Raw genomic sequence first — 25,355 nt, 5'->3', positions numbered from 1 at the left:
CACATCGATCATTATCATTAGCAAAAAAAAAAAAATTACATGCAATAATGAGTTAAGTCTGTCATCAAAAAGGGAGGCTATTTCAAACTTTTACATATTAATGGGTAAGGGTGATCTGCATACACACAGGGACTTATTCAACACCAACCGCCCACAATACACATGCAATCACAGAGATCGGAGAGAGTGCATCAGAGCGAACTGGAGAGGCAGACGATCCAGGAAGAGAGAGCGAGGAAGAGAGAGCGAGGAAGAGAGGTTTAAATCCTTAGTTAAGCTCTGGGACAGCAGCAGATCCTCTTATGCAACAGTCAGACTTGCACACAGGAGGCTGCGATGCGCACGCACGCACGCACACACACACACACACACACACACTCACTCACTCACTCACAGACTGGCCTCCATGCGTTGCTGAACATGAGACACAAAGAACACAAACAAATTCGAAGTCCATACCTCCACACATCACACACCCTATCCCACAGCAATCAGGCACACTGCATAGTTCCCATCAGAGAAATGCACACAATTACATGGAGAGAAAGTCACGGTCCAGCTGCCTCCAGTAGTACTAATATGACATAAACAAATAAACATGACACATTTTTATAACCTACATATTTCCTTTTCCCTGAAAAATATCAAAAAATACTGCTTGCTGGATATTTCTTATGGTACATGGAATTAGAGATATCCATACAAACAAATATACTAATGTGTTAAATTTTCTTTTGATTCACTCTTAACCTTATTTTCCCCATGCATACTCCTTTAATCAAGCACTCGTTTTTAGAAAACAAATCAAGGAGCTGTTGTCAGCTTTTGTGTCGTTTTATGGTGGTCCTGATGTCAAGCAAAGCTGGAATGATCTATAAAACAGGTCGAATCGTGTGCAACTTCTTTGATAAACTCACATTTCTGTTGATTTTAATGCAAAAGTTGTGAAAAATGCCACATATTCTCTGGTCATATGAGTGGATCTGCTGCATTTCTTTGTCATGTTTCATTATAAACTGAAAATACCAATGTGAAGGAATCTGTCTGAAGCTAAACACACTAAAAGACTCAGAAAGATGTAGTACATATGAGAGCGCAAGTATTATCCTTTTGTTTTGTGTGTCTAACACATAGCAACTGCGGGGGATTTGTGACCTATAAATGCCATTGGATTCTTCATGTCTACCCTTGAAAATGATGTGCTAATCCCCAAATGTATCCTCTTGCATAACAGCACATCTCAGCAGGGATTTCAGCCAAAAGATGGACGCAGAGTGATTTGGAACTGAGTGGAGCAAATGGACAGCACCATCATTGATTTAGCGCTCGGATGGCACGCCATCCAGCAAAATGGCACTGTTTCCATATCGCCAGTTACTGTTCACTTGAGCCATGCAGTGCTTTCAAGCTCATTTTTCATATCCAAAATCAATGAAAAAAAAATTCTTCTGCGCAGATATGAGCTTTGGAAGATGAATTAGACCATATATCTTCTGAATTTTATCTTGGCAGTCAGGAACAATTTCTTCTGCAGGGTTTACACTATCATTCAGTAACAAAGCAATGAAATAAAACCATGACAGATATAGTATCCTATCCACAGTGGTTAATCAGGCAGATTTAATTACAGCAGGTTTATACTTTATACAATCATTAGTAAAATTAGCATAATTTAGATACATCCAAACCTCTGAGGTTGGCCAAAATAGCACATTACTTGTAGATAACAGTGGATTGGTCTAAAAGCTTCCCACAGTCATCTATGGATGTTTCACTTAAAGTAAAGTGAAACATCCATGCAATCTGATGTGATTACAGAAATTAATTGGTCAACTGAGTCAATTTTTTTCTCTCTCTCTTGGATCTGTATGACCTCATTGAGACAGGATATCCCTAATATGGTCATTTCAGGACAGGATGCTACTTGATTGCAACCCTTGCAACTGTGGGGACAGACACACAGAGCAGAGTAAGCTGAAAATTAATCAACTCAGCTGAACCGAGGCTCAGCAAAGCTACTTTCAGTTGCTCCCTTATTCACAATGGGTCACCACAGCAGGTAGCTCCGCATGTTTGCTTTGGCAGAGTTTTGCACCACATATCCTTCCTGACACAACGCCAAAAGGATTTGTGTCTCCTCCCAGGATCAAACCATCTTTCACTTGTTAGGTGAATGTGTAAACCACCACATTATGGAGCCACTGAACCAAGGTCCAGTATAAGACAAAAAAAAGTATTATTTTGATCCATGAGTCATCCAAAGATACTCTAGCAGAGTTCAGCAATGAATGAATATCTTAATGTGTGTATAGTAGATGACTGTGGCTTGAAGTCTAAAAACCCCTTTGGCTGCTCAGGAAGAATAGAAAAATCTATACACGTACCATCATTTAATTCTGGACTACTGGCTGGACAAAGATTTTCTGTAGTAAGCATTTTCTAGTAGGAATCATTATTCTCTGGCTGTTAAATTATATTGAGATGAATATCACTATTATATAAAGTTGTTAATTTTCTTACAAGCTTATGCGACTCATGCGGTTGGACTAGAGCCACCCTGGACGGGCTGCCAGTCGATCACAAGGCTAACATAAGGAGGAACAGACGCCCACATCCACACCTGCAGCCAAAATAGAATCACCATTAAACCAAACATGCATGTCTTTGGAGTGTGGGAGAGTATGTAAACTCCACAGCCAATCAGGAGGTCCTAACCATTTCTTCTTCTTCTTCTTCTTCTTCTTCAATCCTTTCTTTTAGCGCAAAGAAGTACAAGTGCACTCTGAAAATGTTCACATTTTATCAGTCATTCTTCTACAAAACAGATAATAAAACATCTTTTAAAAAAAAACCCTGAAATTTCAACAATACATCTCAGTTTTTCCACTTTCAGTAAGTCTGCTGCATTACAAATAAACATTACACTTGTAAATAAAAGTAGCGCACTGGCACAGCTCTTTATTCAAACCATCATGCTTAGTGGGGTATGGTGGGGCCTGTGTAATATCTCTGTCAGTAAATCTGATGATGATTCAAAACTCGGCATGAAATTAATATTGTGGACAACTAGTCTTGTGATGTGATCCATTCTTAATAACACAATGTTTCCCGGTTCAAAATACTGCACAGTGAAGAGTCCAAAAAAGGATTCCCTCCTTCTCTGCAGTTTTAACACTTTCCAAATCATCCAAAGGGCGAGCCTGGAGTTTATGGTGGGCCAGTTCTGGCTTCTGACACATTTGTTACTGACCTTTTTTCACAGCACACTCACATTAATAACGGTCTCAGTCATATCTGGTTTCTAAGTAGGGATGCACCAATTCCAGACACACGTCTGATCCTGGCTCAAAAAGTGGATCAGGTGAAAAACATTTTTCCTGAATGTAGCCAATATTTTAGTATCATGTCAGAATAGGAAAAAGTTGGATTCCTACTTCCTAATAAGTTGTACCAGTCATTCATCACCTGTATATGAACAGTATACAGAACAGTCACTGTTCTTTTAGACATAACCACAGACTTTGCTCAAGAGATTCAACACGACTGAACATTTTCACTGAATGTTGCCAATATTTTGGTATCATGTTAGAACTGGAAAAAGCTGAGCCCGTATGACCGGTACCTACACCTTAAAATTAAACAAGCTCTAGCAGTTGTACACAAAAGGGCGTGTGAATAACTTGTTTGGTTTTTCTCCAGCAAATTCCAAAGAAATAGGTAAATATGAATTTTCTCAGATTTCTGAGAAGTCTATTGGGACTAAACAGCATTAGATGCTACAGGTAAAGCTTAAACATTAACTAAACAGACTGGGTTTATATGGTGCTTTTCTAATTTATTTAAGGACTCTAATACCACGTTTCTATTGACAAGGTGCCGGTGCTCGTGCCAGTGCAGGTGCTGGTTCCAAGGAACAGGCGAACCTCTTAAGAACGGGCCTGCATTTCCACTGCACTTTGCGAGCTGATCTACATATGTGGGTGTGTGTGGTTCCTCGTCTGGAAACAGAAGCTGAAGGGCACAAATGTGGCAGAACATGCTCCCCTTTTGCAAACTATATTTCTTGTGCTGCAAGCATATTTTACCGTCCAAACAAAACTACTGCAACAATGACCTGCTGCTATGACCCACAAAGACACATGTAGGGTCGCTCATTTTGGAATCATGGGTTGTTTTGGAACGACTAACATTGTCGTTCGGATTGGAGGACATGTTGGAAAAGTCAGATTCCTACTTCCTAGTAAGACATACCAGTGATTCATCACCTGCATATGAAAAGTATACAAAACAGAAACTGTAACTAATAATATTAAATGATGCATAGCTTACTATCCTTTAGATGAGCTACTTTTAGTCCTGTGGACACTAGCTTTGCTGCAGACTGAAGCAGAACGGATCGGAAAGGCTTTGGCAACTTTTATTGCTTAAACAAGTCAACACATCGGTCTTGACAAAGCATGAGAGTTAACTACTTCTCCTTTTCTATGATTACAACCCCACCTCTATTTGAATAAACTGTGTCATGCCATAATGCTCAGCAGTCCATTCATGACTAAACAAGCGTACCAGAAGTCTGGTTTTCTGGACCATGAAACATCCCTCAAGCTATTTATGAAGCCAGCAGAGTATTATACTAGGTGCAGCCACAGGTTTATCAGTTAGTTTAATCATAGAGTACTTCAGAAGTAATTTGTGGTCAGGTGTGGGTTGCTATACAAACCTGAGTCCTGCCCACATCTGATCAGAAAACAATTACGTGCTCTCTGTTGACTTTGTATTATATGAAGATACCACCTTATCAATTGTGTTTGTTAGCAAAAAAAATTCAGATTAAATTAAATTAAAATTAAAAATTCAGAAAAGCTGCAACGTGTTGGGATTCGCTACAAACAGGCTGAATAACACAGAAGCTGCTGAATGAAAAGGCTGGGACTTTAATGAGACAAAAATGGACAGTGGAGGTTAAATTTGAGGTGCTGCCAGAAAAATGGGAACACTTTGACACAAAGTACACCTTTGCGTGCTGCAACATTTTGTGACATATCCAAAGACTGTAATTCATTTAGTCAAAATCTTACTTGTATTATTGTGGTTTCTCATGTCACGCACCAAGATGACGTCTGTCATAGTGGTCACAATACAGCTACGGAAAGGAAACCTTCAGGAACCACTGCCAACTGTTGGCTCTTGCTGGGAGAAACTTGGTTCAAAGAAAGCACCAAAAAAACCTCCTAGTGATTGCTTTGGTTGCTAGCAGATAGCCACAGTTGCCTGTAGTTTTCATGTTTCTCTGCAAATACTTGCTAACTAGTAGCGAAGTGGTAGAACAGCTTGGAAAAAGCACAACGGAAACAGAAAAGGGAAGTCTCAATTTCAAAGTAAAAATTTGCACCTCAGCGCTGCAGCCAACATGTTTCATAAGGCGCAGTTTTTATTTTATTTTCAGTTTGTGTCTTTTCTTTTCACAGTTTCACTACAGCTCGGAGAGTAGCCGGCCAGCATTTGCAGACAAGTCCATTACTGCCATTCAAACTACGACTGCAGCAATAAGCTAGATACCAAAGAAATAACAAGGAGGATTTTGCCAGCTGGTTGGGGAATACATATTTTTCCTTGGTGACAGGTGTTTGGCAGGGAGTCACTGACCTGTGTGGCTGGGGCTTTATTCACTTGATCCTAGATTGTCCACATGATTGTCACAGAATGTTGAACATGTTAAGGTCGCATGGTTAGTGGTCACATGTCTGCAAAACCTTGTTAGTTCACAAAAGTAATGTTATATTTGTAAGTGCCTAGGCTAACTACAGAAACTTGCATTAGCCTTCTAAAGGCTAACTAGTGGTTAGTGGTTCAGTTACAGTGCCTTGCGAAAGTATTCGGCCCCCTTGAACTTTTCAAACTTTTGCCACATTTCAGGCTTCAAACATAAATATATAAAATTTTAATTTTTTGTGAAGAATCAACAAGTGGGACACAATCGTGAAGTGGAATGAAATTTATTGGATGTGTCAAACTTTTTTAACAAATAAAATCTGAAAAGTGGGGTGTGCAATATTATTCAGCCCCCTTGTGTTAATACTTTGTAGCGCCACCTTTTGCTGCAATTACAGCTGCAAGTCGCTTGGGGTATGTCTCTATCAGTTTTGCACATCGAGAGACTGAAATTCTTGCCCATTCTTCCTTGCAAAACAGCTCGAGCTCAGTGAGGTTGGATGGAGAGCGTTTGTGAACAGCAGTCTTCAGCTCTTTCCACAGATTCTCAATTGGATTCAGGTCTGGACTTTGACTTGGCCGTTCCAACACCTGGATACGTTTATTTGTGAACCATTCCATTGTAGATTTGGCTTTATGTTTTGGATCATTGTCTTGTTGGAAGATAAATCTCCATCCCAGTCTCAGGTCTCTTGCAGACTCCAACAGGTTTTCTTCCAGAATGGTCCTGTATTTGGCCCCATCCATCTTCCCATCAATTTTGACCATCTTCCCTGTCCCTGCTGACGAAAAGCAGGCCCAAACCATGATGCTGCCACCACCATGTTTGACAGTGGGGATGGTGTGTTCAGGGTGATGAGCTGTGTTGCTTTTACGCCAAACATATCGTTTTGCATTGTGGCCAAACAGTTCAATTTTGGTTTCATCTGACCAGAGCACCTTCTTCCACTTTTGGTGTGTCTCCCAGGTGGCTTGTGGCAAACCTTAAACGAGACTTTTTATGGATATCTTTGAGAAATGCCTTTCTTCTTGCCACTCTTCCATAAAGGTCAGATTTGTGCAGTGCATGACTGATTATTGTCCTATGGACAGACTCTCCCACCTCAGCTGTAGATCTCTGCAGTTTATCCAGAGTGATCATGGGCCTCTTGGCTGCATCTCTGATCAGTCTTCTCCTTGTTTGAGATGAAAGTTTAGAGGGACGGCCGGGTCTTGGTAGATTTGCAGTGGTCTGATACTCCTTCCATTTCAATATGATTGCTTGCACAGTGCTCCTTAAGATGTTTAAAGCTTGGGAACTCTTTTTGTATCCAAATCCGGCTTTGAACTTCTCCACAACAGTATCTTGGACCTGCCTGGTGTGTTCCTTGGTCTTCACGATGCTCTCTGCACTTTGAACAGAACCCTGAGACTATCACAGAGCAGGTGCAGTTATACGGAGACTTGATTACACAGGTGGATTCTATTTATCATCATCAGTCATTTGGGACGACATTGGCTCATTCAGAGATCCTCACTGAACTTCTGGAGTGAGTTTGCTGCACTGAAAGTAAAGGGGCCGAATAATATTGCACACCCCATTTTTCAGTTTTTTATTTGTTAAAAAAGTTTGACACATCCAATAAATTTCATTCCACTTCACGACTGTGTCCCACTTGTTGTTGATTCTTCACAAAAAATTTTATATCTTTATGTTTGAAGCCTGAAATGTGGGAAAAAGTCTGAAAAGTTCAAGGGGGCCGAATACTTTCGCAAGGCACTGTACATATTTATATTGGGTGCTTTCAGAACACGATGCATTGCATCTGCTATGTTTTTATCAACAATGACTAAAATGACTAGTGTAATGGGTCAAGAAATATCCCAGACTGTTATTCTTTTCTTTCTTGTTCCCCTTTTTTATATATATAATATTCTTTTGACTCCAAAAAAGACGGCAAAGTGACCATGAAGAGATAGAAAGTTCTGGGTTTCCCTCAAGAATCGGTGAAGATCAGATTAAAGCTATACTGAGATGAGAGATGACAGTGTGTTAGCTTTGTGTTTTTAGACCAGGAAGTTTCATTAATGTAGCTTAATTTAATTTTGCTCTTTATTAATTATAGGTAACGTTGCTCCTATGTAACCAGATTTATCTGTATTTTGAAAATGTACCTTGATTATTTAAGACTTTAATTGATGGGTTAGGCCAAAAAATGACATTTTTATTAGGTTATTTATAAATAAACCAGACTCCACAAACTTAATTAGTGTTTCAAGTAATTATTATTGGCTATTTTGTTGGTTACGTCATTAACTGTTCAGCCTATTAGACCTCAAAGCACAGAGAGAACAAACTGTTTATTAATTTTCTGCAGCTGATTAATCGACTGACCATTTAAGAACTACTAACTCTACATTACTGTGAGAGGAGATTGTATCCCCGTCACCACCCCTTTAAATGAATTGTAATGTGACTTGGATTTAACTTGCTGTGTGTACAGACACACACCAGCGCCGAGGTTCCCCGCCTCGCCAACAAAAGATGGGAGGAGGACGAGCCGGAGAATCTAGTTCGCCTCATTAATCTTGTTAGTCCAATTAGGACACTGCTACAGCCAGAGAGATGGATAGCTTCACAAACCCTCACACGCACACACACTCATACATGCAGGAACCAGAGTGTGGTTGAGTTCTCAGAGTATCTGGGGATTTTAAAATGGACTTCAGAGGGATGGTAGCGTTAAACACACGTACAGTCTTAACGCTCTCGCATCGGTTCCATCTCCTCGTGCTCCAAGCACAAAAACGCACTACTACAATAAAAGAGACACACACACACACACACACACCATATGCAGCAGCACCGACAAGCACTCAACCAGGCAGACAGGGCACTCAAAGCTTGCATTATATCAATACTGTGGAGCTAACCCCCTCCCACTCTCCGTCCATCTAGCTCGCTATCTCTGTCCAGCCAGACGGCTCTCTGTGTCTCTCTCAGGAGCATTTAGTCTCAGTGACAGCCTCCCACATCCATCTGTCAAATAACAAATTTCGGCTTTGAGAGAGCTCGACCGCATTCACAAGATAACGTGTGTGCCTGTATGTGTGTGTGTGTGTGTGTGTGTGTGTTTGGCCGGTTTTCTAACAGCAACTCGACACACACAGGAGGCCCCTGCTGAGTGAGACAGCATGAGAGTCATGCATCTTTAATGTAACATCACAGACGGCTAATAATGTAAGAAGAGCCGAGCTGCGGCGGTGGTGGAGGGGGAAGGTAAAGGGGGGAGGATGGCAGAGATTCTCATTCGGCATTCAGACTGGAACAAAGCCCACCCCTCGCCATGACTGAACGGTCCAACAATCCCGTAGCATCAGGCAGGAGGCCAATTAGATTTACAAGAGTGGACGTTCCCGATCAAATCATCCAGCCTGTTCAGTCATCTTACAGATCACAACCACTCCAGATATGTGTGTGATACCCAGATGGACTGGCAGACAGTCTGATGAGCAGTCTCAGTAGATCAGACGGTCGTCACCGTTGGATGAAAACACACTTCATAAAAATTCAAGCTGCAGAAGGTATCTGCACGATTGGAGAAAAATTAGATATAAGACATCACTCTTAATCACCAATGTTGTGAGGACGCGTTTATTAATTAAATTCCATTCCTGTGTTGGTGATCCACTCAAATGATGCATCTTGTATAATGAAAAATTAAAAACCAAAATTTATATTCATTCAAAAAAACTGAGTCAAAGAACAATAAATTGCTGTCATACAAGCGCGGTGCTGGACTATTTTCTGAGTAGTCAAAAGCCAGCTTTCTCTTGCCATATAACACAGCCAGACTTTTTTTTTTTTTGATTGATTGATTGATTGATTGATTGATTGATTGATTAAAGAACTGTGTGACCTTAAACATACAGGGCAGATCTGAGAGTAGTTTCACTTGTGCCCTAACTCTGCCCTGTTAATCAGATAATTCCCAAAAAGTGGAACTACTGGTGATAGGGTGATAAGACTATAACGATGATACTGTGGGAATAAGTGTTTAAATTGTTGAGTTCAACTAATATTGGTCATTTATAATTATTAGAAATATGTCCAGGCATTCAGTGGAAAAGTGTTTTTGTTTCAGATATATTTAACAACCAAGAAGGAAACTGCAGATTATGTCAAAGGGCCATCCCATGCTGCTTCTTTGGCTAAAATAAAACATACATCCATTTTCTTCCACTTATCTGGCTACAATACAAGTCTCCCTTTATGGGCAGATAAATAAGGACACACTCCTGGGATCCTGCAGAAAGAGGAGAGGAGACAAGTAGTGTGCATTTCACCTGCTGAGTGAGATCTCTCAAAAGCCTACCCACTTCTTCTTTTTCACTGAGAACATACATTAAACACCCTGCAGCAAACACACACCCTACACGTACACACTGAAGGTTGTCCTGATTTGGCTTCAGCGGGCAGTGTGCTGTATTTGTCTTTGTGTGTGTGCATGAATCTTAAATCCATTCTGTCCTACTTAACCAGCAGGTCACCGAGGGGTGGGGCCCATGATGTCATTGTCCAACAAATTGCCATTGTGAGGGAATGGAGTCTGGGGGTCAGGAGAAAAGTAAGGCATAATCACAATGTGGCTGTGACTGCGAGGATAATCATGTCTTGAAAGAGAAGAAGTGGAAGGGCAGGGCACAGGGTGATGGTGTCACAATGCTGCCTCATCCACTAAAGTATTATGTTAATACTGGAGGATATTTTTAACTTTAGATGGGTACTTTTCTATGGCAAAAACACAGTACAAGCTCTTCTACACAAGGAATCTACAATTCTTTCCAACGTAGGGCTTCTCTCAGTGACAGATGTTCTTAGCCTTTTTACAACTCTGACATCCACTGGAGGATAAAAATATTTTTGACCCTCCTACACATCCAAGGAAAGGTCAAATTTAGATGTGCCAAATACCGTACTCAGTAATTACAAGAAGTCTTCAACATACATGTTGATGGCCCCAGAAGTGCACTGCAGACATGGGGATTTAGGAGAAAGCAATCAAACCAACCTTCAAGGTGCAGCTCAGTGATCAGTGATCTTTTTTGACAGCTACAACATCCATGTCTGTCCAGGCTGATGAAACAGTATTTTCCATATATAGACACTTGGTCATCCAAGTGTATTTGGTGACTCATGTGGTTTGTTTGTTTGTTTATCTAAGAAATCAATTTACTAGTGGGCAATCTTCTCACTCTTCCTGTACCAGCTGGCTCAATGACCAAGGAACTGTTGTAGCTGTCCTTGAATTCATTCAGAGAGGATCTCATCCTGTCATCATGACATACTCCAGCTCCACCGTCTTGGACTGGAGCTTGCAACAGCAAATAGTCTTCTGTTACGAAGATCAGCTGCAAGTTGGAGCGCCACTCTACCAGAACAGTTGCCATGTGCGGAGTGTGGTGGAGCTGTAGTTCATGATTACAACAAACTCACTGGAGAAGTCTCTGATTATATTGCTCAGTTATTTTTTGTCACCAAGTACCTGGCAAGTAAAATTTTATTTAATAATTCAGTTAAAAAAGTTTGTGCGTGGGCGCCTGGGTGGCTTAGTGGTGAAGCCGGCGACCACATACACATGCGGTGCGGATGGCACAGGCTCGATTCCCAGCCAGTTTACCCATGTGTCCTCCCCCCTGTCTTTCACCTGTTTCCTGTCTCTCTCCACTACAGATAAAAGGCACTGTGGCCAAAACAAAAAAGTTAGTGTGTACTAGGGATGTCAGGTAGTGTTACTGATGATAACTGTGACATGTATAAATGTAAAACTCCTATCATATTAAAAATGGGCATATGTTATTATGGTAAGCACTCCAGTTCTCACTCAATTTGCAGCAGCATAGCAACCAGAAATCACAGAAAGTCAATGATATTCTGCAACTTGAAGCAACGACGGGCACCAAATGGATCCACCCACTTTGTGTTGAAACTTTTCTCAACATTGAGGCGTGTGATTGAAGCATGCTGCTGATTGACATATTACAAGGTTGTAAATACATTACTGAATGTTACCTAAGCAACCAGAGCCTGGAACGCCAGTTAGCAAACAACAATCAACGACAAAGCAGGCCACGATGAGCGAACTGCTTCCCGCGTGGACGCCCCTTTGCAGTATCATGTCTCTGTTCTGTTTTGGTAACTGCTTTAGTGCAGCTCCAGCTCATCTATTTTCTTTATGGTTTTCTAGCGTAAGGTGGGGCAACTTTCCTTACACACAGAGAGGTTTGCTACAAACTAACAACCCACTTGTCATGCAATTTAATTAGCATTTTTGCTGTCTTGCTGGCGCTCCTCCCTTCTTCTCTGCTAGCTACTGAACCCCAGACCTTCACAGGGGTCTATATTTTGTTACTGTTGTTTTCACTGATCTTACTGAGTCACTGCACTTTTGTGCTTTTTTTAAAATATTTTATCTTCAAACCGGTTACTACATGTATCAGTGATTTTACGGGCAGAATAACTTGGCACAAATAGAATGTAAATCTGTGGAAAAGTACTGCATATACAGTGAAATTTTTTTGTTCTTCTGCTGCTATATTTTGACTGAGTTTTTTGAGAGAAAGTGAAATTCCATCTATGGGTTAACATGCTTGATTCTGATAACACACTTGACAAGCTGGGGCCAAAGCAGTAAGCAATACTACAACTATTTAAGTTGCTGCAACAAAAGCTACAAATTCTGAAACATCGATGATTTATGCAAGTCTGCGCAATCGCCCCAGTTTCAACATGCAAACTGTGTGAAACTTTGTCACCATCGGGGTATAAATCATTGTGTTTTGTGAGACCACTGAAACCTGTGACATCATTTTAATAAGATCAAATTAGAGTCAATTATGAAGACATTTCCTGACAGATGTTCTTGAAATTGAGATGGAAAAACTCCAAGGCCATCACTGCTGACATAAAATGATTATAAATTCAATATTTACACATAATATAACACACATGTGACTTGTTTATGATTTTTTTTTAATTATGCAATGCAATTACTTTACCAGGCATTAATGAACACATCGTGCTGGCTTCATAATTGTATAATGAAAATGAATTTAAACTGGTCAAGCCATTTCTTTAAAGGGATGTTGGTTGGCCCTTCAGTCTTTAATCCTGGCTGCTGTATTGGAGCATGTGAGCGCATCTGTACCGAAGCCAAGTGTCAAACAGTGGCTGGCTGACATCTGACGTGGCCTGTGTCCCAGCGAGGAAACGTTACACTGTGTGGTCATCGCATCTCAGAAGCTTCTAGCAACCTCACAGCTCTCACCCTCCAGCCTGACATGTTTACATGTACACAGAGCTCACTTCCACGCCTCATCTCCCGCACTCCCTCAGTCATCACTGTTTTTTCCTTCTCCTCAGACTCATCTTGCTACCTTTGCGCCTACTCTGTTTTCTCTGTCAACTGAGCGCTTACATTTTTTTAAACACTACCTGGAGCTATTTTTTTTGTTTTTGGAGTACTAGGGAAGAGATAAGCAGGTGGCAATAATGGCAATCATTTAACCAGCCTGGTTTGAATATTACGCCCTGTAACTTTGCACACTTAACTCCTGGTTATCATATGAATTAAAACACAAGAATGTGAAACCACAATTAATAATCCACAGCTATTGAATAAATATAAAAACATACCAGATAACTGTGTAAATGCAAAAGATCTCAGTTTGACTACTGAAAAAAAAAACTGGTAATACAGCTTGATTGTTTTGTAAACATATAGGATGTGCTGATTTATGGCTGTATTGTGCTAAAATTTAATAAAAACATTGCAGAAACAAAAATAATCAACAAAACAGGGCAATACATCATGGTGCAAAATCTGTCAAACATAAACAATTTGTAACATTAATAAAGTGAAGGGCATGCTGGGTAACAGCTGGGTGAGGCTCTGTGGTAAAGACAGATGGAGGTTTAAAAGAACAGAACAAAAGTAACTTTTAACCAATAAAACAGCTGTGTCTGCTCTTTGGAAGTCTTTGAGTTTCAAAAAAATTAGCCTGTTTTCCTCCATTTCCCTGCTGGACTTTTGCTGTGGGCGTGGCGAAGGCAGCTCCGCCCACACACAGTGACAGGAAACCAGGTGAGGCAAAGGTAACGTGTTACTCAAAACTAGGTGGCAAGCCCCTTCTGAAACCCTACACCACAAACTAAGCTGTAAGCTTCTATGCACCTCCCTATAAATGTAACTAACTTACAAAATGTAACTATTTGCTCTTTGCAGATTCCTTTGTCATTGATGGTAGACATCCCAGGCTCTTGTTGCCTAGGAAATCGTCTAATGTTTCTCCCACCATATCATATGTGAATCTACGATATAACCAGTTATTTTTCGATCATCGCCTGGTCTCTGGGCCACGATGAACCTTTATACAGGTTCACGATACTGTGAAATCACCAGATTCTTAAAAAAATTTATAGTGATACAAGTTTTTGGTCTTGCCATGTAGCCATACAAGTATCTAATAAAAATGTTGAAAATAGCTGCTAAAATAAAAGAAATTTTACTAAAAAATAAAACATTAAGCAAGAAGAAACATGCAAAAGATTATATGTAAGAAACAAGCCTAACAAGCTAACTAGACATCTGCTTATCACGATTTATACACAGAGTTACGGTAATTTGCCCAAAGGCCTGTAGTCCTATGAGAAATGAGCACTCACTGTGTCTATCAGGTGTCTTACTTTTACTTGTCTTCCAATAAAAGTAATGGATAAAAAATATTCTTATATGTCAGATATTATATTAGTCACACTTAGTATCTGTAAATAGTTATATTATACAACCAGTATCTCTCCAAATAACAACGCCTGTTACGGAAAAACTCATTCTGACATGTCAGCTACAGTAAATACTTTAATAATCGCACATAATGGGGAAAGCAACCATTTATCCCAGAGAATTTTTCTCTGCAGTGTATGAGAACTATTCACACATAGAAAAAACAGGCCTGAAAAAATTGCAGTTCCTTTAAGGGCGACTTGGCACTGGCTCAGAAAGCGAGTCAATCCCATAGACAGATTCGGTTAAAGTGAACTCCATGTGGTTCATGATCGAATAAACAGAGCAGGTATAATGAACAGAAAACATGTACATAAACTGCAGTAAATCTAATCTGTCTGCACTAAAAGGTACATTATACCAATGATGATCTAAACAGCAACTTCTATTTTGTGATGAATGATTAATTTAATTTGATTTAATTCAGTTCTACTCATCTTAAGGCACTTTACAATGTAAGCTGAAAGCCACAGAACATTATACAGGCATTTGAGGACACCCCCTTTTTAACCAGAGACGTTACGGCGTTCACTCAAACCTTGAAACTTGCACAATATAGCTCAAATATGGTGAGTAAAACTTGTTCAAACCTGTCTGAGTCTTGAGTTATTGAGCCCAGCAGTCGATGCTGTAATGTCGTGTCTCACCGACTACCTGAATACATCATTGCCATAATTATGCTGGTGAGTAAAATGGAATTTCCCTTGAAGAGTGGCCACGCACCACAAGGAAACCCTTTAAGTTTCTGTACCTTTGAAGGCCTAGAGTTTGAATTATTCTTCCTGCTGAAAGAACCAAAATGTTGCTTTTATGGCTTTGTTTCTCCCTCTTCTTACCCCCTCAAAGACTCCATCTCTCCCCCAGCTCTCACCTACCCATCTCTGTCTTTTCTCTCTGTCTTCTCTCTCTCTCTCTCTCTCTCTCTCTCTCTCTCTCTCTCTCTCTCTCTCTCTCTCTCTCTCTCTCTCTCTCTGATGAGTCTGTGGGTGAGAGGCTGTCACCAAGGGGACAGGGCTGCCACTGTCACCATGGGGATGGGCTCCGTAGAGCATCTCAATTACTGAGTGGGACAATTAATAAGCATCAAAGGCCTGGTTAATATTTCACCAGCGATACAGAGCAAGAACCAGCGCTTGGGTCCAGGGGAGTTAGGGAGGTGGTGGAAGACAAAAGAGAACAGGAAGCAGAGAGGATGGGGATAGCAGTGCACATACAAGAGCGATGGAGCGATGACGAGATGGGATGAGAGGCAGCAGAAGGGCGGAGGAAGTGAGAAAGATGGAGCTGAGGTACACAAGCCTCAGTGTTCTTCTGAACAGCAGGAAGTATGCCATTTGGCTGTAATATGTGCTGGGTCTCACTGTGTATTACTGTACATTTCAGTTTTTGTCACTGATCTGCTTTAAGTACTACAAAGCTTAATTAATTAATTTGTACACACTAAAGTGGCCCTATTTTGCTTATTTTCTCGAAACCTCATATTAAAGAAGGCCAAATGATATTAGCTCATGTGCAAATAATAACAAAGGCTCACGCTTCAGACTGCTGAACTTCAGGCAATGAGCACAGATGCCCCACCCACCTTCTGTTAAGGAGGGGCGGCCAATCAGAAGAAAAAAGGCTTAAACGAAGCAAGAAGGTAGCTAAAGATGAAGTGAAGGCCTGCACCAAGGTGTGGTATAAAATAAATTAAGAGTAGGGCTGGTCTCAAATGGGGTAAAGACTGATACAGCATACTATCGCGATATTTTGCGTGGCAATATTGTATCAATACAGGGACAACAAATATCTATATTTTATTAAATAAATTAAAATAGTCAAACAAGAGGACTCATCTCATGCACCACCAAGCAAACCTACTTTAAATCAGGTCAACCAAAAACATCATCCAACACTAAAGCTAACTACAGCAACCTCCTTGCTTTTACAAAAAAAAAAAAAAATGGTGGCTGCCAGATGATTGTATTGAATTTTTTTTGCATTCTCCAACCATTTGCAACTTGTTGTGATGAAATGGTTGCCCAGAACTTAACTCCTTTGATTGCAAGGCGATTGCACAGGTCACTTGATAGGCGGCAACTTTTCTGCACACAGTCACAGTCTGAATTGGACTGACTGCAATCACTCTCAGAGATTGCTGAAGGTTTGCAAATAATTACTATCTAGTTTATAAATGCAGACAGATTGCCAACATGTTGCCATCAGTTTGAATGAGTCTTTGTCAATGAGCACAACTTGAGGGGACTCAACTCAACTGGCTGCCAGCTAGTTGCATTCTGGTTATATTCCTACAGAGCAGGAAGGTTGCTGATACTTAAATGAAACAGTTAAATGGGAATTTCTGTTGATGTAGACAACACCAGATGTGATTTTCAACTATTTATCACAGTTAACTGGTTTATTAGCAGAAACAGATTGCATGTAATTGCCAGCTTGACCCCGTTCAATCACAAACTGATATCAGACTGACAGCAGACTGATCATCTTAGGGCAACATTTATAGCAGGTTTTAGTGACAGTGTTGGTATGTTGACGATCTAATTTTCCAGCAAAAAACGAACTGAAGTGAGATAACTTCATCTCATTAGAAAAAACAGATGATGACAAAGTGAAAAAAGGTGATAAATCCCAATACATGCTTTTGCAATACTCAGCATAATGCGAAATACTAAAAATCTGCGCGATGTTTGAGTTTTCCTCCATGTCGCTTCACATGTTGCAGGTGTTGTCACATGACTGCACATTCGGTACTATGTTTTAAAAGGGACATTTGCATACTAGGGGGGGTAAGTAACAGAATTTAAAACCAAAAAAATGAAATAATCAACATGGGCAAGATTACATTTATTATAGGTTGTGAATGTCAATTTTTTTATTTTATTTTTGATTAATTGCCCAGCCCTGACAAAGAGTATTTTAATTTGGAATTTAGTTGATCTTCTCGGTAGTGCAGTTGTCCTATCTTCCCCCTTTGAGATAACTGAAACATCGCTGCTTGGGTGGAATGGGGATAACATTCATTTATAAAGGGAGCACTATCCACACTTCATAATGAATACTGTGGATATATACCAGCTGAACAGTTAAAACAGTATTAAATCACAGAATTTGTCAAGCTCTATACTGCTCAAAAATCGCCTTGATTGGCAATCAATCTGACCATCATCAGTCCCTGAGAGCATCATTCATTGTCACAACCATACAGGGAACCATGCAAAAGTCCAAGAATAATATATAATAGATTTATTTTAGTTAGACTTAACTGAGTATTAAATTGCTGCTGTGTCTTTTGAAAAAAAAATTTTTTTAAAAATGACTGTGAACAGAACGGTCAAGCTAATGGAAGAATATAACAACTATGAGAAACTGGACTGGCTCTGTTGGTGACTGGTAATTTAATGGTATGCAGCCTTGGTCAATAATTAACCTGCAAATCTAATCTAAACTCTGTCTTTCAGAAAAGCAGCAAGTTACTTAATTACAATTGAGTCTTTAGTTTTTGCTGTCTTATCGACTGGTGCTGGAAAGCTATATCAATTCAGAAATCATATTTGACACTGGACCATATGTATCTGTAAGTGCTTGTTTTTTCAGAGGCTCCAAGCTGAGACATCTTTCATGTCACTGCATTGTTTGGGTCTTTCCGTTCACTGATAAAACCTGGTTTAAAACAAAAATCATCCCAGAAAGGTGATTCGGCATTTGTTGGAAAAGGGATGGGGATGTTGCTGTTTACTGTCTTAGCTAGCTAACGCCAAATAAAAAGTATAGCTAATGCTCATGGGAAAGTCATTAGTAGCATTTAGCCAATAAACCAAGTAAAGGACTAACTTTTTAAATCAATGATGGCTAAGTCTGTCTAACATTTTAAAGTTGATGATGTATGTTACGTCAGTCAATTGAAACAGTTTGCACCCTGAGGCGGGAATGAATGCACAAAATGCACAAAATGGCACAGTAATCCATCAGAAAGCTCTTTAGTTGTTCCACTAAAAGTCCCAAAAATAAAATCAACGTTTTTGGGATTCATCCTCTGGGAATCATGAACCTCTGTTCCAAAGAGAATCTGACATCATTTCTGATTATCATTAACTTTTCAACTTTTGCTTGACTATTAATTGCACAAAAAAAAAAAAAACCCACAATCAAAGAGCTCACCTCAGATTTTGATAAACTGCAAAGGCATTCACTGCTGTTTTTGTGACCTTTTAAGGATTAAACTGTTCAAATAAGTGACAGACAAACGTATCCTGAAAGGAGTCCACTGAACAGTAAAGGTTGAATATATTTGATTCCAATTATGTATCTTTTGTGAAACATATAGTAAGTAGTGATAAACTGGTGTGTGAGGAAGGCTGGCCTATTATTTTGTTTGTATAAATGTTTAAAAAAAAACTGAAGAGAAAACTCTCTCTGATCTGAGTCAGACAACCTATTAACGAGCATATTATAGTTCCCACCGCTGCCTCCTTGTTGAGACTGAACATCACATCCTTCCTTTCCTGCTTAAGACCGAGGAGCACAAGAAGGTAAGAGCATCAGGAGGAAGCAGATAAAAGAGGAGCTTAAGGTGCACAAGCGAGGCAGGAAGAGGAAGATGATGGTAAATGAGGGGTGGGTGGGTGGGAGAGTGGGGGTGTTCTTAAGCTGAAAGAGGAGCTCGCTGCTGAAGAGGGGAGGATGAGAAAGACTCGGGAGGCAGAAGTGGTGAGTAATGGAGTAATGAAGGGAGGAGGATGGACGGGGAAGTAGGAGGGACTGTGTCGCTCTGAGGCAGATGTACTGACAAGCTGGCTGCTGATCGATGGGATGTGGTCAATCAACACTGATCCATACGCTCTGACCTCACTTTGGATGGCTGAGGGACGAAGTGTGTGCCTGTGTGCTTGCTGGTTTATATACAAGCGTGTGCTCTGACATAGCATAAAGTTATGTAACTGTAGATCAATTAACCCCCTCACGCCCCCCACAAATTCTACCATTTGGCTAGCATGAAATCATATACACTTCCACATCCTACACTCATTAACAAAGCTCACACTGACATTTTTTTTTTGCAGCACTGCAGCATGAAAATAAGCTTCCTAAGACTTTAGATTTGAGATTAATTCACCACAATGAACATTTTGTTGCCTCTCTTTTTTTAAACATTGCATCACGGTCATATGTTAATCCAGCTGAAAGCACGGCCTCTATTAAATACTATTACTTCAAAAAGGATAAAGCCATTTGACAAAATAAACTGTAATAACATTGTAATAAGTGCAATGGGTGCCACGACTACATATCCTCTTCCAAACGCCTGTCAGTTAATTTTCATTGAGTGTGTACTAACAAAGCGAAACAACAGTTGCATGAAAGGTAGAAAATTAGAATATTTCACAACATGCTTTGGAGAACAGTCTGCAGTTATTCCCCCACAATCTCTGTCCTGAAATCACCTTCATAAGTCGAGTCGACACAAAATGAGGGGAAGCAGTGGAACGAGATCACATGTTATAACCGGAGACAAAACTTGCAGATCTAAAACAAACAGCTCTTTATTCCCTTACATACAAATCTACGTGTAACAGTCTGACATCACAGTCTTAACATTACATGATGGGAAACTGTAGTACTCTTTTCTCCTCTATATATGTACAGTAAAAAAAAAAAAAAATTCTAAACATTGATTATCAACTGCAAAACTGCAATTGCAGGGGCTGAAGAAAACAACGGATCCTATTACTGCATGTGCAAAGGGACAGAAGGAATGTGAGGAACTGAAAAAGGATGACTGCAAGTCGGACCTGAGACGCCCAAATCAGATGCAATGCAAGTCCAAACAGCTCCTGTGTCACAGATAACGAGGGGAAAGCTGCATGACTAAAGAACGGAAAACAACAGGTCGATCTTCTATATTTGCACATTAATAAAAGATGACTACATGACATTAGTGTTGCCATAGCCTGATATTGGCATTTACAAAAAGTGAAGAAAAAAAAAACAGTGGCAACAGGAGAAACACCCTTAAACCAAGTTACGAATGTTGATGTTGCATATGTGTCCACCAGAGGACCCTCTGCAACTTGCCTGCTGGCAACACGTGTTTGAAGCGTTACAGAAACCAACAACCAGCTGATCTGAGCAGAACTGTTAGGGAAATCTGTTTATGCTTTGTGTATCTGAAAAAAACATAGACAGATTTCCCAATATATGGGAATGTCGGACTCTTAAATCACCAGATATCAGTATTGGCATTTAGACTCTGATATCGGTCACGCTCCAGCTGTTATATCCAGCTGGACAACCAGGTACAGGTGCAGTGTGACAACAGCAGACTCCAGCCCTGCTAGAGAAAGTGAGTGGAGGTAGTGAAGACTATGATGAAGAGGTCAGCGCAAAAATTTGACACTGGAAAGAGAGAATTTCTTCTTCCTTCAGCTGTTCCCTGTAAAGGTCGCCACAGCAGATCATCTGCCTCCATCTCTCCTTAGCCCGGCATCCTCCTCTGTCACACCAACCCGCTACATGTCCTCCTTCACTACACCCATGAATCTTCTCTGTGCTCTTCTGCTTTTCCTCCTGCCTGGCAGCCCCTTTGTCCAAAATATATACACTGCCCCTCCTCTGCACATGTCCAAACCATCTCAGCCTTGCCTCTCAAACTTTGTCATAACTATGAAGGCCCAGATAACTGAAGAAAGGCTCTGAACTAAAACTAGATTCCAATATGAAGGGATGTTGGCAGTCTTGATACTGAATGAAAGTGGAGTTAAACAAACTAGTTACATATTAAAGTGGATTTATTGTGCTCATTTTGATATATATTTATTTTTGAACTCTACTAGAGAAGCTTTGAATGAATCACAGGTCAAAAGCACAATGGAATCTGTGTAGCTGTTAAGTGTAGTTTTCTAGTAAAGCGCATGTCAGCCAATGCCGTAACCCATGCCACAGACTTATCAGGGATCTAACCAGAAGAAATTCACAGCCCAGCGGTATCAAACGACCAGGGGTCCCCGTGGGTATTGGACATCCGGGGCTCCGTATTGCTAGTGCTAATTGTGGTATTGGCAAACCTTTCCAATAACGAACCTGTGAAATTGTCCGCCCGGCACAACAGTACCTCAGTCTGGCGCAGCGTCTGGCAAGCGACTGCTGGCCAAAACCCTGCTTATAAATCAAGCATTATACAGGGCCTCATTGCATTTCATCTACCTTCAAAAACAACACCCTCTCCCTTTAGGTTAACTATCCTCTGATTGGCTGCAACTCACAAACAGAAAGTTTGAACTGCAGGTGACAACAAGAGAATAAGAAACTAAATTGGAGCCTTTAGAGCAACCACAGACAGTATCAAGATGGATGTAACTGTAGATGCCAACTACTGGATTGGGAAGTCTCATTCTGAAGCCTTGAGATGAGTATTTTCACCTTTGCCACCTTGGTGTTTTGAAACTGGATGTGACAAAAGAGAGGCAGATCTGACTGTGAAACCAGCTAACAACTTGTCAATCGTTTGCCAAATGATCCAAATTTTCCAAAACAAAAGACTTTGCAACCAGGGGAATCACCCCCCTGGTGGATATTACAAGGAATGCAGGTTGAAGGCACTTCCACATTGGCTTCACTTTTCAGACCTGGCAGCTATGTCCATCTTTTATACAGTCTCTGAGAGCAACCTGAAGCCTGAGCTTTGCTTTCTTTCTTTTCTTTTTCTTTTTTCTTTTTTTTTTTTTGCTGACAAGGATTACTTGCACATAGGCTGACCTCTTTATTTGAAACTTTATCCATTGCAACAGTATATGTGAACAGAAAATAAGGTGTTCTCTGTCGCAATGTAATCTTTTTCAGTTTCACCCACTGGAGTAGCAAATGTGCACATTTTAATTTAACAAATGGAGAACAACAGTATTGATTCTTTACTCAGTAATAACTGAGAAGTGAAAGGGGAATCCATGCCGGAAGAGAAGGAAGATTTGCTCTTCCTCTTGGTGCTCACTGTAAACCAGAACATGAAACAGTCAATAAAGCATGCATAATGGAGCTAGGGTCCCATACCGCTAAGGGCCCAAAACACCACAGCAAACACACTGTGCAGATACACTATTTCAGGTTTCCTTTCACTTGCACATTCAAACCAGTGGCTTTCACCTCCACACACACACACACACACACACACACACACACACACACACACACACACACACACACACACACACAGAGCGAGAGAGCTACAGATCAAACACATACCCAGTCTTCATAGTGCCTGGTTCCTTTCTGCAGCAGGTCCTCCAGCTGGATTGTGCAGTTGGCCACAAAGTCATCATACCCAATGGGTGCATCGTGAAAAACAGACAGCTCCAGGCTCCTTCCCTCACGCACCTCAGTGCAGAACTCCTGGTGCCAAACGGGACTGTTGGTCTTGGTTCTGGTGGCGGTCTGACCTAGTCGAGTCTGGTCCAAGTTCAGAGCCAGGTAGGGGTCCAGTAGGAAGGAGCCGGTCTTCCCCACAGCATGACGCAGCGCCCATGGAGTGGGCTTCAGGTCAACCGCCTCACATACCCGCACCTTCAACAGGCCACTGAACACAGGCATGGCTAGTGGGAAGAGTGTGTGCGTAAAGGGATGAGTGTGTGTGTGTGTGTGTGTGTGTGTGTGTGTGTGTGTGTGTGTGTGTGTGTGTGTGTGTGTGTGTAGGCTAGTCTGCCTGTTCCTGCTCCTGTACACAGAGTGTTTCCTTCCAATGAGCGGGGTCACTGCACAGTCCTGCTACATCCCATAATGCCGCTGGCTCCTTGGACTCTCAGTCTAGTACAGCCATATCAGAACAGCTCGTTATCCACACACGCGCGCAGAGACGCCAACAGGGCAGCTGACTATCTCTAACACGCTGCAAAACGCAGAAATAATGCGGACTCACACCCTTCGGGGGTCGCCTGATGAACTCTCTCCCACCGAGGCGGTTGCCTTGTTTGTTTACGACTGGTCTCGTGAGCCACACAAAATTCCTGTTACCGCGGAAACAGAAAGCGGTATAAACAGCTCTGAGGGGAAATGCAGGTAGACCGGCTCTCGTCCATGTGAAGTCCCGGAGCTTCCCCGTGGTCCTCGCGTGTCTCTCCCGGGTCAGGGTGGAAGAGAGCGCGACCAGCCGCGCCTAGCCATCCGGGATTGGTGCTCCGTTTCCAGCCCGTCGCGGCTCGCCCGCTCCTATCCTGGATAATCTCCTTCCTACGACCTCACGGCACCGCGATATTTGCGCGTAACCTCGAAAAGCAATGCCTTTTTAATGTGTGTCCCCCCCCCCCCCCAAATGCAGCCTTTGGGTTCACGAGCACCCCAAACACATCCCAGTGATCCGTTCCCGTTTCATTTTTTATTTTTTGTAACTCCTTTCGCTCTCTGCGCGTTCCCCTCGCTGCCCGTCCCCTCTCTCCTGAATCTGTGAGTGAGCGTGAGCTGCAGGAAATGCGCAAAACGCGTCACCCGAGCTGCCGGGCTTCTGCGCCGGATGAGAGAAAAGAAAGACGGAGAGAATCTGTGTGTGTGCGTGTGTGTGTGTGTGTGCGCGCGCGCGCGCGTAAATATATTTGTGTGTGCGTGCGCCCGCGCGTGTGTGCTCAGCTGGAAGAGATGTTTTTTAAGAGAGGGGCGATGGAATTCACCCGCAGGCGTGGAGTAATGTGTGTGTGAACGCGCGTGTCGTGGCCAGACAGCCCACAGAGCCAATCAGTCCTTACGCATGATCACAGTCAGACACAGTAAGAGATTCTGAAGAGACAGAGCTAATATTACAGTATTACAATATTACAATATTACAAATCTGGTGGTAGCATTTTATGATACAGCCTGCGTCTTATGATGTTATTCCTGAATATAGAGTGTCATTTTCGGGACTTTAAAATACTACTGATTCCTAATCCTGATTATACTTAAAATGTAAGTATAATAGAACAAATGAGTCATAACTGACTGTTTTAAAAGAATGAATAAATCCTTTTAATTACATGCGTTTTAAGTAATGATACCTTCAGTGTAGGGTCAGGCTGTATTATAGCGTATCCCAGCCTCCGTCCTTTAATGGTAACCACATGTTACTATTACCACATGTTACTGCATGTCTGTGACGTTGAATGAGGTGGATTCCGTCGTTTGCAAAGCTTGATCGCTTCACCGGGAAGATGGAAAACTGACTGCATTGTCTGTGCCTTTACTGTTTCAGACTGCCCTCCATAGGCCAGTTTAGACCCTTGTGTGTGTGTGTGTGTGTGTGTGTGTGTGGGGGGGGGGGGGGGGGGGGGGGGGGGGGGTCAAGCACACCTAAATTTCATCAAAGCACACCTAAAAATAACTATAGTAATAATAATGTATGTTAGTATTATTTTATAACATTGTCTTCTAATGTTATATTTTCCCAACTTTTCGGTAACTTATGAAGTGTTCAAGATTTCTGTTCCTATTTTGGTCAAATTGGGCTTCATTGTTTGTTTTATACTACAGCTCCAGTTGCAGGTGACAGCAGGTCAAACGGATGTTACCTGTCGATGGCCAGCAGCAGTTCCTATTCAGTTTGAATTTTACTATAAATTGATATGGATCAGTTTTATTAGGTTGTAAATTCTGTTACATTTACCTTTTGGTGATGGGACAAAGACTGAGAGAGGAGGATAGGGAGGGGGAGAAAGGGAAGAAGAGTGAAGAAGAATGCGCAATTGGGCAGATCGTAAAGTTAGATGGAAAAACAATCTTTTTTTTTTTTTTTACACAATAATTTTGCATGCATTTGCATTGATGCTTTATGTGCTTTCCAGTAGCACGCTTTAAAAAATGTCAGTG

At 41.3% G+C, this 25,355-nt stretch overlaps 1 protein-coding gene across 2 annotated transcripts in view; it reads right to left on the bottom strand.

Annotated features, from left to right (window-relative positions):
• Positions 1 to 23,827, bottom strand: part of prkcea (protein kinase C, epsilon a) — a 56,217-nt gene extending 32,390 nt beyond the window's left edge. The window contains exon 1 of one of the 2 annotated variants that reach the window (XM_030755718.1): positions 22,770 to 23,827. In XM_030755718.1, the coding sequence (XP_030611578.1) occupies positions 22,770 to 23,114 (345 nt within the window). In that variant the 5' untranslated portion in view covers positions 23,115 to 23,827. The remainder of the gene's footprint in view (positions 1 to 22,769) is intronic. The other variant, XM_030755717.1, reaches the window with a different exon arrangement.
• Between the last annotated feature and the right edge of the window lie 1,528 nt (positions 23,828 to 25,355).

This window comes from Archocentrus centrarchus, chromosome 19 (assembly GCF_007364275.1).
Source record: "Archocentrus centrarchus isolate MPI-CPG fArcCen1 chromosome 19, fArcCen1, whole genome shotgun sequence".
Classification (NCBI taxonomy): domain Eukaryota; kingdom Metazoa; phylum Chordata; class Actinopteri; order Cichliformes; family Cichlidae; genus Archocentrus; species Archocentrus centrarchus.
The sequence above is the reverse complement of the archived record's forward strand: the minus strand, read 5'-3'. Positions and strand labels throughout refer to the sequence as shown.